General features: G+C 46.9%; 2 protein-coding genes across 2 annotated transcripts in view; one reads left to right on the top strand and one right to left on the bottom strand.

The window, feature by feature from the left end:
* LOC310676834 (tigger transposable element-derived protein 1-like) overlaps nt 1-17,806 on the bottom strand; it is a gene marked incomplete at its 3' end in the record, with an annotated part of 1,439,559 nt that overhangs the window by 388,585 nt on the left and 1,033,168 nt on the right. The gene's annotated exons all lie outside the window — the stretch shown is intronic.
* LOC310675787 (zinc finger and SCAN domain-containing protein 31-like) lies at nt 2,126-5,389 on the top strand. The gene is made up of 4 exons (XM_083436888.1): nt 2,126-2,214; nt 3,286-3,776; nt 3,944-4,037; nt 4,308-5,389. Exons 2-4 carry the CDS (start codon nt 3,375-3,377, stop codon nt 4,448-4,450), a joined length of 639 nt encoding a protein of 212 aa, XP_083293014.1. The 5' UTR covers nt 2,126-2,214; nt 3,286-3,374; the 3' UTR covers nt 4,451-5,389.

Below are 17,806 nucleotides of genomic sequence, written 5' to 3'. Positions count from 1 at the left end.
ATTCTAGGGGTCCCAGGCGCTTCCCCATCTTCGGTTTCCTTGGAACGAAAGTCAGCGGAGACTGTGGCATCTTTCTGATATCTAGTTTTATTTACTCGTATACACAACTGGAGTGTAGGACGGAGGGGCTCACAGCATCAACACCTGAACAGATCTTGCTTCTCTATTAGTCGCAGCTTTGGCTCCGGTACAGAGCAAGCTGGTTTTGGGGTTTCCCACAACTCTCTCTGGTTCTTGCTTTCCTACCTAGCAGGTGAGATGGGAGGGGGGAGGACAGCCCCCCCATTAGCTGCAGCTCTTGCAACCCAGCTCCTTCGTTGGGGATGCTGAGGAGGACGCTCTATGGCCAGCGAAGGCCCTTGTCTTGCCAAGAAACTTGTCTGTGGGAATCGTGCATCCATAATGCTATGGAAAGGGTGAATGTCTTCTAGAATTCCCTGGTGTCACCAGAAGAGGAAGCCATTCTTTTCAGTTAGGTCTGTTCTCAACTGCAGAGGATGAGTAGCCTTGGGAGCCTCTTGGGGAGATGGAAGTGTTGAAAGGACTGAATCCATGGGGGAAAGCTACTTCGGGCAAAGGCCGAAGTAGGGGGGAACCTTCGGGCAAAGGCCAGCAGAGAAGGGATGCTGTTGGCCGCTAGTTTCTGTCCCTCCCCACTTTCCCATGGCTGAAAAAGGTTGCTGACCCCTGCCCCAGGCTAACAAGGTGGCCAATATCTGGTTCCATTCCACCCTTTAAAAAGTTAAATATCAAAACAGATAACAACTTTCAGAGCATGTAAACCACATGAGTGGAAAGACCGCTGCACCACTCACAGAAATAGGACTATACTTCCTTCTCCCACCTTTAAAGGAAATGTCTATGTAATGAAGCCAAATCGACCCAAGTCTGCCTTCCTCCACCAACCTCAACTTCGCTCCTCAAGTCAAAAGACAACACTTCCCCATCCCCTGGTGAAACCCCCTGGCCTTTCATTGGTAGAGCTGCCACCACGCCAGTGGCGTTTACCTCAGCGCAGCTTGACAACTGACTCAGTGGGTGGTGAGATGCTTTCAGCCTTGGACACTTGGCGGGTTCTGAAATGGCCGTGCTGGACACAGTTTGAGGACCCCTGATCTACACTGACTGGGACATTCTGCAGGCCAAGCACATGCTCTAGGGCTCCCCATGTTTCCCTAGCCTTTCAACGTTATGCTATTAGCAACCATTGAGATTCCACCTGCCTCTTTTGAAAGGAGAAAACTCACCTGATCAATTTAATTAACAACAACAACAACAACAACAACAACAACAACAACAACAACAACATATTTATACCTCTCCCATCTGGCTGGCTTTCCCCAGCCACTCTGGGCGGCTTCCAACAAAATATTAAAATACAATAGTCCATCAAATATTAAAAGCTTCCCTAAACATAATAACAACAACCATCCATTTTCAGTCCTTTGAATTAGCAATTAAGCATTTCTGGAAAGGGAAATAGCATACTTTTGTATATTAGCATAAAAAGCATGCATAGGAAAGTATTACTCATTTATGATGAGAATAGGATTTATTTATTTTGAACGTCACTGGGTTCCTCCTTGGCAGCCAGTGCGATTGTTTCAGCAGGGCTAGAACTCAGGACCCGCTGCCTTGAGGGACATCTAAGAGCAGTTGGGCAGGCGAAAGGTCTCCCTTGGGAGGTGGTGGACTCTCCTTCCTTGGAGGTTTCAAAGCAGAGATCGGACGGCCATCTGGCATGGATGCTTTAGCTGAGATTCCTGCATTGCTGGGGGTTGGACTAGATGACCCTGGGATCCCCTCCTCTCTCTCCACTCCTGAATTCCAGGAGGAGCTTCCTTGCCTCCTGCAAAGCCCTTTTCCCTGCAAGCTCTTCCTCTGGTTTCTGGCCAAGGGAGGGAGATGCTCAGAGTCCAGCCAAGAGCCTCACCCGCAAAAGGATATCTGGGCATGGGCGTAGCCAGGGGGGCAGCTGACCCCCTTAATCCATTAAAAAATAATAGAAATCTGAGGTTCTGCCAAGCGAGAGAGGGCTGAGCTGGAGGGACTCGGCTTGGCAAGGGTTAAAGGGAAGTGAGCTGACTTCCTAGAGAGGCCAGGAAGCAAGAGGGGGCCAGGTCCTCCAGAGCCAAGGCCCCTCCCTCCCCACTCCTTTCCTTGCTTTGGGGTCTCTCCTGCAAGGGCTGCCTCGCTGTCCCCTCCTGGGATCTGGTGAGTCTCCTCCCCCCCCCCCCCGAGAGTGCAGTGGGGAGAAGGTGGGGGTCCCAGGGCTGCAGCAGGGGAGGATGCCTGGGGGGCCTGATCCGGGAGGGGCCAGGTCTGCCACGCTCTCCTTCCTGGAGATCAGAGGATCCCAAACTCATTTAGCCCCCCCCCCTTTCTGAAAAAATCTCCCTTCTTTAAACAAAGGAGTCCCTGGGACTTTAACTGTGTGTGACATTGCTCAGCCTCATTGCACAACAGAGGAAACATGTGCAAATGGTTTTCCAAAGCTGGAGGAGGAGATGGACTAGCCTCCCCCCCCCCCAAAAAAAAGAACAACGGGGAGGAAGGAAGTTAAAGTGGGGAAGAAAGGCCAGCAACAAAGAGAGGGATCCCATCCTCTCTGTCCCAAGAGATTGTTGCTGGCAAACCAGCCGGAAATGGGCGCTGCTACTCACCGAACCTGCAGGCACCTTGGCATCAATGGCTGTGTGTGTGTTAAGCTATCTAGCGGAAGAATAATAATAATAATAGAAAATTACCCACCTAAATTTCAAGGGAGATGTATTTGGCCCTGCCCACTTGGCCCTTAGGGGGTTGGTCAGATACATAACTGGCCCTCAGAGCAAATAAAAAGGGACCCCACCCCAGGAGTCTGTCTGGAGAGCGGCAGAGAGTCCAAGTGCAAGAAAAGGAGACAGAAGCAGGGGAGTGGGGGTGGGGGAGGAACTCCTGAGGACCCCAGGTGAAGACCCTCAGTAGAGCCAAGCATCCAAACAAACGATTCCTTTGTCAGTCGGTTCTGACTTCATGCATTGACTGGAAGGGCAGCAGAAACCAGGTTGATTAATCTCCCAGAAATCCCTTCAGTTGCCTCCACATTTTGCATTGCTAGAAGGCTAGAGACTTAGTTCTTCTCCTCTTCCTCCTCTTTCTTTTCAAAAAGATAGCTCATGGTCTGGGATGTGGTGCAGTCCAGCCCTGGTTCCCAGCAAGACTCATCCATGCTTCCTCAGGGAACCATCCAACCCCCCGCCTGTCCTACAAATTCTTTAACAGAACAATGTATTTGCTTTGTAGAATTTCCTAGAATTTCATTACGACAGACAGAACTTGTCAGAAAACCAAAGGTTTCCTTCCGATCTCTCAGAGGCTTCCTGAGAGCACAGATGGATGAGCGAGGCTCAGCTGGCCCTGGAACAGGAAGAGGCCATGGCAGCCAAACTGGTAGCAGTGGGGGATTTTGGGAAAACCCAGTGCAGAAGATCCTGGGTGAGGAGGACACCCTCCGCTCAGAGGTGCAGAGCCAGCAGTTGAGGCAGTTCTGCTGCCAGGAGGCCAAAGGACCCCGAGAGGTTGGCAGCCGACTCTACCACTATTGCCACCAGTGGCTGAAGCCAGAAAGGCACACGAAAGCTGAGATGCTGGACCTGGTGATCTTGGAGCAGTTCCTGGCTGTCCTTCCCCCGGAGATGGAGAGCTGGGTGAGGGAATGCGGAGCGGAGACCAGTTCCCAGGCGGTGGCCCTGGCCGAAGGTTTCCTCCTGAGTCAGGCAGAGGAGAGAAAGCAGGTGAGAGAGACTTTCCTCTGGATACTCCCAAGGGGCTCCAAACAGGACAGAGAACATCCCATAATGGTCTGCTGATGGCCCATCCGTTTTCTGGGAAAGCATCCATGGAATGAGATCTCACAGCCTTTCTCACCATTCTCTGTTTTGAATCCTTGTTTCTTTTTCAGGGAAAGGATCTCTTTGCAGAAATGGACCTGGATTCCTGTGAGGCAGAGAGGCCTCCGTTGGACACCAGAGAGAGGCCACTGGGTAAGGAGGAAGGTGGTTTCTCTCCGTTTAGTCTCATTCTGTTGGTTTCCCAACTCATCTGAGGGTTTTTCCATCTTGTTTTGGGGGGAGACCGTTGGGAAGGAGGGTCCAGAGGAGGGGAGATGTATTTCTGCACAACTAAAATATTAAATGGGCACAAACGTCCAAATGCTCTCAGTAGGTAAGGCTTTCTCAAAGGTCCATCTGTAGTAAGAGATGCCCTGTTTTACCTGTGAGAGAAGCACGCACTCCAGGCATCCTATCACCTTTTTTCTCTTGCAGGTGACAGAATGATGCCGGCAAGACCTCCTGATCCGTCTTTTCATGGGGACAGAAGGGAAGCAGCGGCTGTGGAACCAGATCAGGTCAGGGGAAGCTGCCTTGTGGGGACAGAGGCCGAGGGATGGAGCAATGTCATGGACTAGTTGGGCCCAGAAGAATGGTGGGAGGATGCAGCTGGGGAACCAGGAAGGGAAGACGGCTCAGAGCCGAAGGAGAGGAGGTAGAAGAAGGATGGGTGGTCAGAGGGGGAAGAGGGAGAAGCCTGGGAAGAGGAGGTGTCAGAAACTGAAGGGGTTACAGGGATTAGTGAGCTGGGAGACTCTGTGGCAGAATGCAGTGCAGAATCAGAGGCAGAAGAGGAAGGAAGCGAGTGGGAGGAGGGAGGTCGAGAGGCAGAGGTGAGTCAGGATAAGGAAGAGCCACAGGTGCCTCCCTCTTCTTTTTCCAGAAGCCACCCTCCCTGCTTGTCTCTCAGATCCAGGAGACCCCCTGCATTGCAGAAATCTCTGCTAGATCACCCAAGACAGATGGCCATCGAAAACAGGCTTATTTTATTTCTGGATTGATCACTGAATGCTCAGATTGGTTTCTAAGCAGTGAACAAATCAGAACAAATAGTGGCCTGGATTCACCTAACCAGCTCCATCAGCTACAAAAAGGGGCCTGCCCCCCATTCCTCCCCCTCTCCATATCCCCATGAACCCCTGGATTTTGGCTCTAGGGCATTGGGAGGGAACTCCCCAGAACAGCTCAGGAGGAGAGGAGAAAGTGGACCCTTCCATCAGGCAAACTGGAATGCCTGTGTAGGCAGAATGACTTGGAAAACACAAGATGGAGTACCACCTATTTGCACAAAGACGAATACCCATAATTAAAACTTAGAATAAAATAAGCATCCAGAATTAAAATGTGCAGCAAAGCAATCCTATTGAAACAACTCCCCTGCATGAGTGCCTGAGGGCCCTGCTCCTGCCACTCACCACCTGGCCCAGGGTGGGGCCTGAAGCCTCATAAGGACTGCTTGCTGCCCAGGAGGACTCCCCTGCATGAGTGCCTGAGGGCCCCGCTCCTGCCACTCACCACCTAGCCCAGGGTGGGGCCTGAAGCCTCATAAGGACTGCTTGCTGCCCAGGAGGACTCCCCTGCATGAGTGCCTGAGGGCCCCGCTCCTCCCCCCACACACCACCTGGCCCAGGGTGGGGCCTGACAGGCCTCATAAGGACGGTTGCTGCTGCTGCTCCTGCTGGCCAGGAGGACTCGGAGCGGCGCAATGTTCTTTTTAAAATGTTTTTAAAATTTTCTTTTTTCCCTTTTGATTACTTTTTTTTGTGGGGGGTGGCATGGACGTTTGGTTGGGTTTGAGAATTAGATTTTTTTTTTATAAGGGTTTTATTTTGTTCTTAAGGGGAGGGGTCAGGGCTGCCAGGTAGTGGGTCCCAGCCCACAAAATAGCTGGCACATGTTCCAAGCGGGGGGGGGGGGGGGTGTGCACTGGGACAACTGATCTCAGTGATCACGGGGAGGAGGAGGAGGTACGCTAAGACCAGAGCATGTCATTACAGAGGAGGCAGGTTTAGTCGTTGTTTAAGGACTATCCCTGCCTTTGGGTCTGGTCCTGACTGGACGGATACTAGAATCGGCAAGCGATACCCACATGACCTGAAGGTGCTGCTGTGCAATGCCAAGTCACTGATTCATAAAACCACTGCCATCCATGACTTGATCATGGATGGAGGACTTGACCTGGCATGTGTAACAGAGACTTGATTGGCTGAAGCAGATGGGCCTGTCCTTGCCGCTGCTTGTCCACCAGGTTTCTCTTATGCACAGCAACCCAGGCCTTGTGGGCGGGGAGGGGGGGTTGCAGTGCCATGGTCAGATCACTTCCTGGTGCAACTGGACTTCTCCGCGACCCTTCCCCTCTGCAGGGAGGTGGGACCGATTCAGATGGTCCGCCCCCGCCACTTAATGGCTCCAAATGGTTTCCAGAAAGTGGTAGGGGATGCTTTATCCCATGTTGATGGCCTTTCAGCTGATTCCCTGGTGGCCCAGGACTATTGACTGTTTGGCTCTGAAGCGCCCTCTTCGATTGCATGGAGCCCACTCAGCCCCGTGGTTTTCCACGGATCTGAGGGCAATAAAACAATTGCTGAGACGTCTAGAGTGCCAGTGGCGGATAACTCATTCTGAAGCTGACCGGACACAGGTTAGAGCTCAATGTCGAACCTACCAAGTGGCAGTAGTGACAGCGAAGAAGACTTTCTTTGCCTCCTCTATTGCATCTGCAGAAAACAGCAGCAGGAGACTTTTTCAGGTGGTTTGCAATTTAGCGGAACCACCTGCTACATCGGGGCCCAGTATGGGCCACATGATCTCCTGCAATGATTTTGCAAAGTTTTTGGCAGATAAAGTCGCTCAGATTCAGGAAGAGGTAGACTCCACCGTGGGAGCAGGGCCGGGGCGGGAGAGTGCTAGTGTCCTGTCTAGTCAAGTTGCGTGGGATCAATTCCAATCTGTTACCTCCGAGGATGTGGACAGGCTGCTTGGACGAGTGAAACCAACCACCTGTCTCCTTGATCCTTGTCCATCCTGGCTTATAAAAGCTAGCCGGGAAGGGCTGGGCGATGGGCTTTGCGAGGTCGTGAATGCTTCTCTCTGTGAGGGAGCCTTCTGAGACCCGCTGAAAGAGGCGGTTATCAAACCGCTTATTAAAAAACCATCTTTAGATGCTGCCAATATGGCTAACTATCGCCCAGTTTCAAATCTTCCATTCATGGGCAAGGTGATTGAGTGAGTGGTTTCTGAACAATCATAACATCCTTCTGGACCGTCTTGAGGGGCTGGGAGCTGGGGGCACTGTCATACAGTGGTTCCGCTCCTTCCTCCTGGGCCGTGTTCAGAAAGTGGTGGTGGGAGATGAGTGTTCAGACCCCTGGGCTCTCACTTGTGGGGTGCCTCAGGGTTCTGTCCTCTCCCCCATGCTTTTCAACATCTACATGCAGCTGCTGGGAGAGATCATCAGGGGGTTTGGGCTGGGTGCTCATCAGTATGCGGATGATACCCAGCTGTACCTCTCTTTGAAATAGGAACCAGTGAAGAAGGTGAAAGTCCTGTGTGAGTGTCTGGAGATGGTTGGGGGATGGATGGCGGCTAACAGATTGAGATTGAATCCTGACAAGAGAGAAGTACTGTTTTTGGGGGACAGGAGGTGGGCAGGTGTGGGGGATTCACTGGTCCTGAATGGGGTAACTGTGCCCTTGAAGGACCAGGTGCGCAGCCTGGGAGTCATTCTGGACTCCCAGCTGTCCATGGAGGCACAGGTCAATTGTGTGTCCAGGGCAGCTGTTTATCACGCCATCTGTTATGCAGGCTGAGACCCTACCTGCCCGCAGACTGTCTCACCAGAGTGGTGCATGCTCTGGTTATCTCCCGCTTGGACTACTGCAATGCGCTCTATGTGGGGCTACTTTTGAAGGCGACCCGGAAACTACAACTAATCCAAAATGCAGCAGCTAGACTGGTGACTGTGAGCGACCGTCGAGACCATATAAACCGGTCTTGAAAGACCTACACTGGCTCCCAGTACGTTTCCGAGCACAATTCAAAGTATTGGTGCTGACCTTTAAAGCCCTAAACGGCCTCGGTCCAGTATACGTGAAGGAGCGTCATCACCTCCATCGTTCTGCCCAGACACTGAGGTCCAGTGCCGAGGGCCTTCTGGCGGTTCCCTCGCTGCGAGAAGCCAAGTTACAGGGAACCAGGCAGAGGGCCTTATTGGTAGTGGCACCCGCCCTGTGGAACGCCCTCCCACCAGATGTCAAAGAGAAAAATAACTACCAAACTTTTAGAAGACATCTAAAGGCAGCCCTGTTTACGGAAGCTTTTAATGTTTAATAGATTATTGTATTTTAGTGTTTTGTTGGAAGCCGCCCACAAAGACAAATATCCATAATTAAAACGCAGAATAAAATAAGCACCCATAATTAAAATGTGCAGCAAAGCAAGCCTATTGAAACAAAACCGTAATGTACAGGATGGAAACAACAGAGCATTGTGTAGCAGATCATATTTCTGCTGTCTCAGAGGAGGACATTTCCCTTTTTCTTTTAGGGTCAAGTGTGCTTTGAAGATGTTGCTGTTCGTTTCACGGACGAGGAGTGGGCGTTGCTGGATCCTGACCAGAGAGCTCTGCATAAGGACGTCATGGAGGAGAATCGTGGGATCGTGGCCTCTCTTGGTAAGGCTCCCTGTGGGATCGCCATATCAGCCTGGAACTTCAAAAACTACCTCTATGGGACCAACCTCATCTGTTTTCACAAAGCTCAACAGCGCCCCCATAACACCTGGGAACCTAGCACCCCCACAATAAAGAGTAAATTACAGTTTTTTCTTTGAACAATCTTCCTCAAATTATTCCTTTTTCTACCAGGATTGGGCTGGTCTGAACATCCCAGGCCATCTTCAATGTCAGCTTCAGAATCGTTAGGAAAGATAAGTAGCTTCAGGTTTTTGTTTTTGCTCCTGTCAGTCTTGGGTTGACCAAAGAGACGACGGACATTGGAGATGGAGGGGATGCCATGACTGGGCCAAACAAAATCCATCCCAGAGAAGAGCTAGGCTTATGGAATCTCAGGTAGTAGTAGCAGTGATGATAATGATGATGATGATAGTAATAGTAATGCAGTGGTACCTCGGTTTACAAACTTAATCTTTTCCGGAACAGGACAGTTCTTAAATCGAGGTACTACTGTAGTAATAATAATAATAATAATAATAATAATAATAATAATAATTTTTATTTCTACCTCCCATCTGGCTGGGTTGCCCCAGCCACTCTGGGCAGCTTCCAACACATATATAATCATGAAACATTAATAATAATCTGATTCCATATAAAAAGAACATTAATTTTAAAATGAACAACTTATACAAGTGGCCAAAATTGTGGAAACACCACTTTTGTGTGGAGTAATACCATAAAATTATATAGCAATGGAAAGATAATTTAATGAAGAATGTAATGCAATGACTTTTATGAAGGAGTATTTATTAGAACAGCAGTCATAAAGAAAAAATGTGGAATCTTTGGTAACCATTAGCTTTCATTACGGCCTTACAACGCCTTCCCATGAAGTGAACCAAGTTTTTAGTTCTGCAGCTGTAAGAATGTCAAACCAAGACTGAATTATTGCCTCTGTTGATTGGGCCTTATTGCTGGGTTGCCTCTGATTAGCAAGTTTCTTTCATCAGCTGCATAGATTTCTGATTGGATTAAAGTTTGGGCTATTCCCAGGCCATTCCGGAAGTGGAATGGGATCATCTTGAAAGCACCGTTTGCACACAGCAGCAACAGGACATGGAGCTGAATCCTGTTGAAATAAATAAATAAATATGCTTCAGTATCTGGGAAAAGATCACCTGCAGAACGCTTCAGTTTGGGCTCAAGCATTTCATTTATGTATTTGGGGGGTGTTTAAAGTTAAAGGGACTCCTGACTGCTAAGTCCAGTGGTGAACGACTCTTGGGTTGTGGCGCTCATCTCGCTTTATTGGCCAAGGGAGCCGGCGTACCTGTTCAGTTTCTGTTAATTGATTCTCATGGAAACTTACAGATTCTGGCTTCACACAATTAACTCAAGGCAGTGTCAATTTACTCTTGGCAGAAAGCCAAGGTCTGCTTGACCTAGAAACTACTTACTCTGATTGGTTAACGACCAGCACTCAACTCTGTTATCTAGGAATGCTAGCACAGTTTGGTGTGGTAGGTGTGTTAGGAGTAGGAGTGCTGTGTATGGTTAAGAGAGAGAGAGAGAAAGAAAGGACTTATTTTGCTTTGTTTTGTATGCAGAAACTCTGCTGGTTTCTTTTCCCTTTTAATAAATCCTGTAAATAGTTATTCTGAGTCTAGCTGACTAGTCATTTCCACCTCAACTAGCTTCTTTGCTGCGCAGGAAAACTCTGCTACGTTTGGGCTAAAGCCATTAGTGCTATGCCTGACACTTCAAAGTTCCATGAGTACCGCTTCCAGGTCATGTGGTCAGCATGACCAATCCTCTTCTGGCGAACCAGAGCAGCGCACGGAAATGCCGTTTAAAACCAACCAACTTGTTAGCAATCACGTAACACACTGACAAAAGTCAACCTAAGCATGTTGTGCTTCCTTTTTCTGCTTATTTGGCTATAATGTTTGATAGAATACAGATAATTGAACAAACTTTCTTGGATTGCATTCTTGATTAAATTATCTTCCCACTGATATATAACTTTATAATATCACTCCAGAAGAAGTGGGGTTATGAGCCATCAAACCTCTGAAATACACTTTTTTCCCAAAAGGCTTCCACAGTTTTGGCCACTGTTGTTGTTGTTTAATCGCTTAGTCGTGTGCGACTGTTCGTGACCCCCTGGACCACAGCACGCCAGGCACTCCTGTCTTCCACTGTCTCCCGCAGTTTGCTCAAACTCATGCTCGTAGCTTCGAGAACACTGTCCAACCATCTCGTCCTCTGTCATCCCCTTCTCCTTGTGCCCTCCATCTTTCCCAACATCAGGGTCTTTTCCAGGGAGTCTTCTCTTCTCATGAGGTGGCCAAAGTATTGGAGCCTCAGCTTCAGGGTCTGTCCTTCCAGTGAGCATTCGGGGCTGATTTCCTTTAGATTGGATAGGTTTGATATTCTTGCAGTCCATGGGACTCTCCAGAGTCTCCTCTAGCAACATAATTCAAAAGCATCCATTTTTCGGTGATAAGCCTTCTTTATGCTCCAGCTCTCACTTCCGTACATCACTACTGGGAAAACCAGAGTTTTAACTATATGGACCTTTGTTGGCAAGGTGATGTCTCTGCTTTTAAAGATACTATCTGTGTTGGTCATTGCTTTTCTCCCAAAAAGCAGGCGTCTTTAAATTTCGTGACTGCTGTCACCATCTGAAGTGATCATGGAGCTTAAGGAAATAAAATCTCTCACTGCCTCCATTTCTTCCCCTTCTATTTGCCAGGAAGTGATGGGCCCAGTGGCCATGATCTTCCTTTTTTTGATGTTGAGCTTCAGACCATATTTTGCACTCTCCTCTTTCACCCTCATTAAAAGGTTCTTGAATTCCTCCTCACTTTCTGCCCTCAAGGTTATGTCATCTGCATATCTGATATTTCTTCCGGCAATCTTAATTTTGGCTTGGGATTCATCCAGCCCAGCCTTTCGCATGATGAATTCTGCATATAAGTTAAATAAGCAGGGAGACAGTATACAGCCTTGTCGTACTCCTTTCCCAATTTTGAACAAATCAATTGTTCCATATCCAGTTCTAACTGTAGCTTCTTGTCCGACATAGAGATTTCTCAGTAGACAGATGAGGTGATCAGGCACTCCCATTTCTTTAAGGACTTGCCATAGTTTGCTGTGGTCAACACAGTCAAAGGCTTTTGCATAGTCAATGAAGCAGAAGTAGATGTCTTTCTAGAACTCTCTAGCTTTCTCTATAATCCAGCGCATGTTTGCAATTTGGTCTCTGGTTCTTCTGCCCCTTCGAAATCCAGCTTGCACTTCGGGGAGTTCTCGGTCCACATACTGCTTAAGCCTGCCTTGTAGAATTTTAAGCATAACCTTGCTAGCATGTGAAATGAGTGCAATTGTGCGGTAGTTGGAGCATTCTTTGGAACTGCCCTTCTTTGGGATTGGGATGTAGACTGATCTTCTCCAATCTTTTGGCCACTGCTGAGTTTTCCAAAATTGCTGGCATATTGAGTGTAGCACTTTAACAGTATCATCTTTTAAAATTTTAAATAGTTCAGCTGGAATATCATCACTTCCACTGGCCTTGTTATTAGCAGTGCTTTCTAAGGCCCATTTGACTTCACTCTCCAGGATGTCTGGCTCAAGGTCAGCATCCACACTACCTGGGGTGTATGAGACATCCATATCTTTCTGGTATAATTCCTCTGTGTATTCTTGCCACCTCTTCTTGATGTCTTCTGCTTCTGTTAGGTCCTTACCACTTTTGTCCTTTATTATGGTAATCTGTGTACAAAGTGTTCCTTTCATATCTCCAATTTTCTTGAACAGATCTCTGCTTTTTCCCATTCTATTGTTTTCCTCTATTTCTTTGCATAGCTTCTCTGAGTTATTCAAGTCCCTTTGCCACGGCAAGGCAGTGATCCATGAAGGGGATTTTGATCATTACTGTGTATCAAAGAAAGCAACATTCAACAATTCATCAGAATCCAATAATAAATATGTTGGTTAATGACAAACAACACAGGTAATGAACACATACCCAATTTGACATGCAGTGTAAATTAATAATGCTGAGTTTTTAAGTTAAAGAATAAGAGCTTTACTGAGTTAAAATAAACTTCTTCAGAAAAACATGGTTCCAAACAGTTTGACTGAGATTACATACTGACTCTGCTCACAACTGAGGCGGACTGACTCTGACTGAAATCTTACAGAGAACACAGAGAGAAAATGGCTGCCAAGTCACATGTCAGAGTGACTCAACAGTTAGCAGTTAGGCCTGAATGACTTTAGTAGACCCAAATGATTGTGCAGTCCCAGCACCTCCCAGCCTGTTTCCTGCTTCTGCTCTCATGTGTGTTTATCATATGACACAACTCCCTTCAGTTCTTCTCCATTTATTCCAGAGGCTCTAATCCCTTCTTGTCTCCATTGCAGATTCTGATGAATCGGAAATTGAGAACAAAGGTGACCGTGAAAAAATCCCCAGAGAGGAGAAGCCACGTAAAAATTTGGAGTGTGGAGAAAGCTGCAGTGAGAGCTCCCATTACACTTACCATCAACAAAGTCTTCTTGGAAATAAACTCTATCAGTGCATGGAATGTGGAAAGAGCTTCAGTCACAGCCAGAATCTTGCTTCCCATCAAAGAATTCATACAGGGGAGAAACCTTATCAGTGTGTGGAATGTGGAAAGAGCTTCAGTCAGAGCTCCCATCTCACTTCCCATCAAAGGATTCATACAGGGGATAAACTCTATCAGTGTGTGGAATGTGGAAAGAGCTTCAGTAAGAAGTACAGTCTCACTTCCCATCAAAGAATTCATACAGGGGAGAAACCTTATCAGTGTGTGGAGTGTGGAAAGAGCTTCAGTCAGAGCTCCCATCTCACTTCCCATCAAAGGATTCATACAGGGGAGAAACCTTATCAGTGTGTGCAATGTGGAAAGAGCTTCAGTCACAGCCACAGTCTCACCTCCCATCAGAGAATTCATACAGGGGAGAAACCTTATCAGTGTGTGGAATGTGGAAAGAGCTTCACTGATAGCTCCTCTCTCACTTCCCATCAAAGGATTCATACAGGGGAGAATCCCTATCAGTGTGTGGAATGTGGAAAGAGCTTCACTGATAGCTCCTCTTTCACTTCCCATCAAAGGATTCATACACGGGAGAAACCTTATCAGTGTGTGGAATGCGGGAAGAGCTTCTGTCACAGCCACAGTCTCACTTCCCATGAAAGAATTCATACAGGGGAGAAACCTTATCAGTGTGTGGAATGTGGAAAGAGCTTCTGTCACAGCCACACTCTCACTTCCCATCAAAGAATTCATACAGGGGAGAAACCCTATCAGTGTGTCGAATGTGGGAGGAGCTTCAGTCATAGCTCATCTCTCACTTCCCATCAAAGAATTCATACAGGGGAGAAACCTTATCAGTGCATGAAATGTGGAAAGAGCTTCAGTCACAGCCCCAATCTCACTTCCCATCAAAGAATTCATACAGGGGAGAAACCCTATCAGTGTGTGGAATGTGGAAAGAGCTTCAATCAGAGCTCCACTCTCACTTCCCATAAAAGAATTCATACAGGGGAGAAACCTTATCAGTGTGTGGAATGTGGAAAGAGCTTCACTCATACCTCCTCTCTCACTTTCCATCAAAGGATTCATACAGGGGAGAAACCTTAACAGTGTTTGGAATGTGGAAAGAGCTTCAGTCAGAGCTCCCATCTCAGTACCCATCAAAGAATTCACACAGGGGAGAAACCTTATCAGTGTGTGGAATGTTGAAAGAGCTTCAGTAACAGCCGGAATCTCACTTCCCATCAAAGAATCCATACAAAGGTGGGAAAAACCATTATACAGCTTTAGAATCCAGGCTTTGGCTAATTGCTGTGTATGAAGATCAAAGTGTTATGGGCCTTAATTTATGGTGAGTTTAAAAAAGTGTTTGGAATAACCTTTCTAAAAAGACCAGAGGGATTTCTGTTAAGTATTGTTGGCAGAGACATCCCGAATGCCTTTAGAGAGGTATTTTTATATGCAATGGCCACATTTTTCACAGGAATTGGGTCTGGCTGCCACGGCGAAGGCAGAGACCCTTTAGAAATCACAGGCGGGTGAAGCCTGTGAGCCTGGGATTCGGCGGGCACCATTAGCGCCCCCCCCCAGACGCAAGGAACCCCCTTTTTTAGGGCGATCCTTACCGGAGTGGGGGTGAGTGGCGCGGTGCTGTGAATCGACCGCTACTTCTTTGGAGTGAAGTCGCTAAGCCGTCGCCGGAGAGCGCTGACTTTTTCTTTGAGCATTTGGGACAATAAACAACAACCCGTGAGTAAAGTGGAAATTGGAACCTTTTAAAGGAGAAAAAATTCTTGAATTCAGCAACGAACGGGGGAGGTTAGAAACAGGAAGTCCGCCTTCCCCTTTTGTAAATAGACGGAAGCAAAGAGACTGAGCTAAAGCTTTGGAAAGTAAACAGTTAAAATATATATTTCTAGTATTGAAAATAGTGAATCCCCCCGCCTTGGAAGCAGGAGAAGGGGGGGGGGCTTTTTGGGACTGAACTTGCCTACGAGAGAGAGAGAGAGAGAGGAAGGGGCTAAAATCTCCATCACTCAGACCCTGGAACTGGGCTGCCATTGGAATGCGCATCGGCTGTACTTGAAATTTTCCCTGATAGTTATCTAAATAAGAGTGATACATTGATGGAAATGGCGGAAATGCCTGGCAGAATTCGAGACCAGGGAGAAGAGTTGATGGAAGAAGATTGGAAAAAATTTAAAGTATATTTACAGAAATATTGCAAAATTAATGAATGTTAGAAGAATATTGGAAGGAAGCTATATGGTTTTAGCAGAAATGTTATAAAGAATTAAGCAAAAACTGATTGTTAATGGGTTGAAGTGGAAAATTTAATGTTAGATTGTGTTAAGATAAACTATGGAACAAAAAAATTGAGAAAGAGGGAAAGGATTGGCTGAATTAGCTAATTTGAACTAGAATACAAAAAGGGGAGGTGTGAGGAAGTCGAGGAAATAAGTAAATGAAAGATAAAGATATGGAAACTGGATGTGTTTTTAAATGTTTTGTTTTGTTTTGTTTTTTCTTGTTGTTTTGTCTTGTATACTTTTTTTCTGTAACTATAAAACTTTTAATAAATATCTTTTTTTAAAGAAAGGAATGTTGAAAGTGTTGGGATACTGCCAGGGAGACATAGTCCATCTTGACTCCACGTCGTCTCCGGACTTCCATCGACCTCCCATAGACACACAGTATCAGCAATTAGCGACAGGAGCTCCAGAAATAGCTTGCCAAGATCCAGAGCTCTTGCACACTCTATCAGCAGATATGCACAGCAAAAGATGCACCCAGGAGAGCATTATTTAGAGGTTTATTCAGCGTTGATCAGAACAGAGAAAAACCATGACTGCCTGCTAGAGATGTCTGGCAGTGAGTGAGAAACGAAAGCAAAAGACACAACAGAAACATCCTGTGAGACAGGAAATACGCAGGCTGTGACACAAACATCCTGCTCCCTTTTAAGGTGGAACGGAAATATCCTAACATCCTCCCCCTTTCCGTGTAACCTGTAGTACCTGTGGTTCAACCCAATTGCAACCTCTGTACATAAACCTTAAGTTGTTCTCTGTTAACAACCTTCGACAACAGATCAGCAGGAATTTCATTTCCTGGCATGTAGGACACCTGAATGAGTCCTTTCTGAATACACTCTCTTGCACGATGTAACTTAATCTGCAAGTACTTGGTTCTTTGCTTGCAACTCTGAGTTCAGCAAAGCCAAACAGGATCTATTGTCTTGATACACTTGTATAGGACATTTCACAGAAACTCTGATGTCCTTAAACAGTTGCATCAACCATTCACAATCCATGAGTGAAAATGACAGAGCATTGAGTTCTGCTTCACAGGAACTTAGGCTCACTGTCGTCTGCTTCTTGCACAACCAGTCAAACAGACAGTGGTTGTACATGTAGCACACTCCAGAAGTGCTTGTACCATCCGTGGTGTCACTTCCAAAACTTGCATCTGCAAAGATTTCAAGACCTCCAGTCTTCTGACTGGTGAACCTCAGCCTGTAGTGCATAGTCCCTTTCAAATAGCGGGCTATGCGCTTCAGAGCTTTCCAATCCTGAACAGTAGGATTATTTGCTTGTCTGCTAAGCAGGTTAGTGCTTACAGCTATGTGAGGTCTTGAGCATCTAGCAATGAAATTCAACTTGCCTAGAATGCATCTGTACAGCGTTGTGTCAGAAAATGCTTCAGCAGTACTATCTACCTGGTAACCTGTCACCATCGGTGTGTCTGCTGGGTTTGCATCAACCAAATTCAACCTGGTTAATACATCAGCAATTTTCTGTGTTTGGTGAACCAGAAAATTACCTGCTTGGTCCCTCTCCACCTGCAGAGAAAGATAGTTGGATACCTCACCAAGATCCTTCATGTCAAAGTGCTCCTTCAGCTGAGCTAGGGTGCTTTGGTACAAAGCCTGATTCTTCCAGAATATCAGAAGATCATCAACAAAACATAAACAATACAGTTTGTTTTGCCCCTCCTCCTTGACAAACACACATGGATCAGCTTTGCCCTGGTGAAAACCTAGAGAAAGCAATGTCTCTTTGAGTTTTGTGTTCCAACACCTGGCACTCTGCTTGAGACCATATATGGATTTCCGCAGTTTACAGACCATTCCCTTCTGTATCTGCATTCCATCAGGTGGAAGCATATACAACTCCTCCCCCAAAATCCCGTACAAAAAAGCTGTATTAATGTCATGATGGGAAACATGCAGTTTCTCCTCCGCAGCAATCTTGAGCATCAGTCGAATGCTCTCATATTTGACGGTGGGTGAGTAGGTCTCGTGGTAATCCTGTCCTGGTACCTGTGAAAAACCTCTGGCAACCAATCTGGCTTTGTGTCTGACAACCTTGCCATTCTGGTCTGTCTTGGCCTTGAAGACCCATTTGCTGCCAACCAGTCTCATTCCTGGGACTACCGGTACCAATTCCCAAGTTTGGTTCCTGTTCAAGGAATCAACTTCAGCCTTCATGGCATTAAGCCAAGGCTCAGCATCTTTAGAGGTTAACTCCTGAACCTCTTTGAAGCTTGAAGGTTCCCATACCTTCTCTGAGCTACTAAGAACAGCAGTTGCTGTCTTAGCAAACTCATCAGCAAATCTCTTTGGAGGTCTGCCCTTCGTCGCCCTTTGAGATCTGCGTACTAGACGCAAGTCTTCTGGACTCATCTCCTCCTTC

This window comes from Podarcis tiliguerta (assembly GCF_965153285.1).
Source record: "Podarcis tiliguerta genome assembly, chromosome: 4".
NCBI classification, from domain to species: domain Eukaryota; kingdom Metazoa; phylum Chordata; class Lepidosauria; order Squamata; family Lacertidae; genus Podarcis; species Podarcis tiliguerta.
Note: the sequence above shows the minus strand (reverse complement) of the source record. Positions and strands in the feature narration are given on the sequence as shown.

Coding starts and splice junctions, on each gene's coding strand:
- LOC310675787 (XM_083436888.1), top strand. CDS start 3,375: ATGGATGAGCGAGGCTCAGCTGGCCCTGGAACAGGAAGAGGCCATGGC. Junction 3,777..3,943: donor AGGCAGAGGAGAGAAAGCAG/GTGAGAGAGACT, acceptor TTTCTTTTTCAG/GGAAAGGATCTCTTTGCAGA. Junction 4,038..4,307: donor GCCACTGGGTAAGGAGGAAG/GTGGTTTCTCTC, acceptor TTTCTCTTGCAG/GTGACAGAATGATGCCGGCA.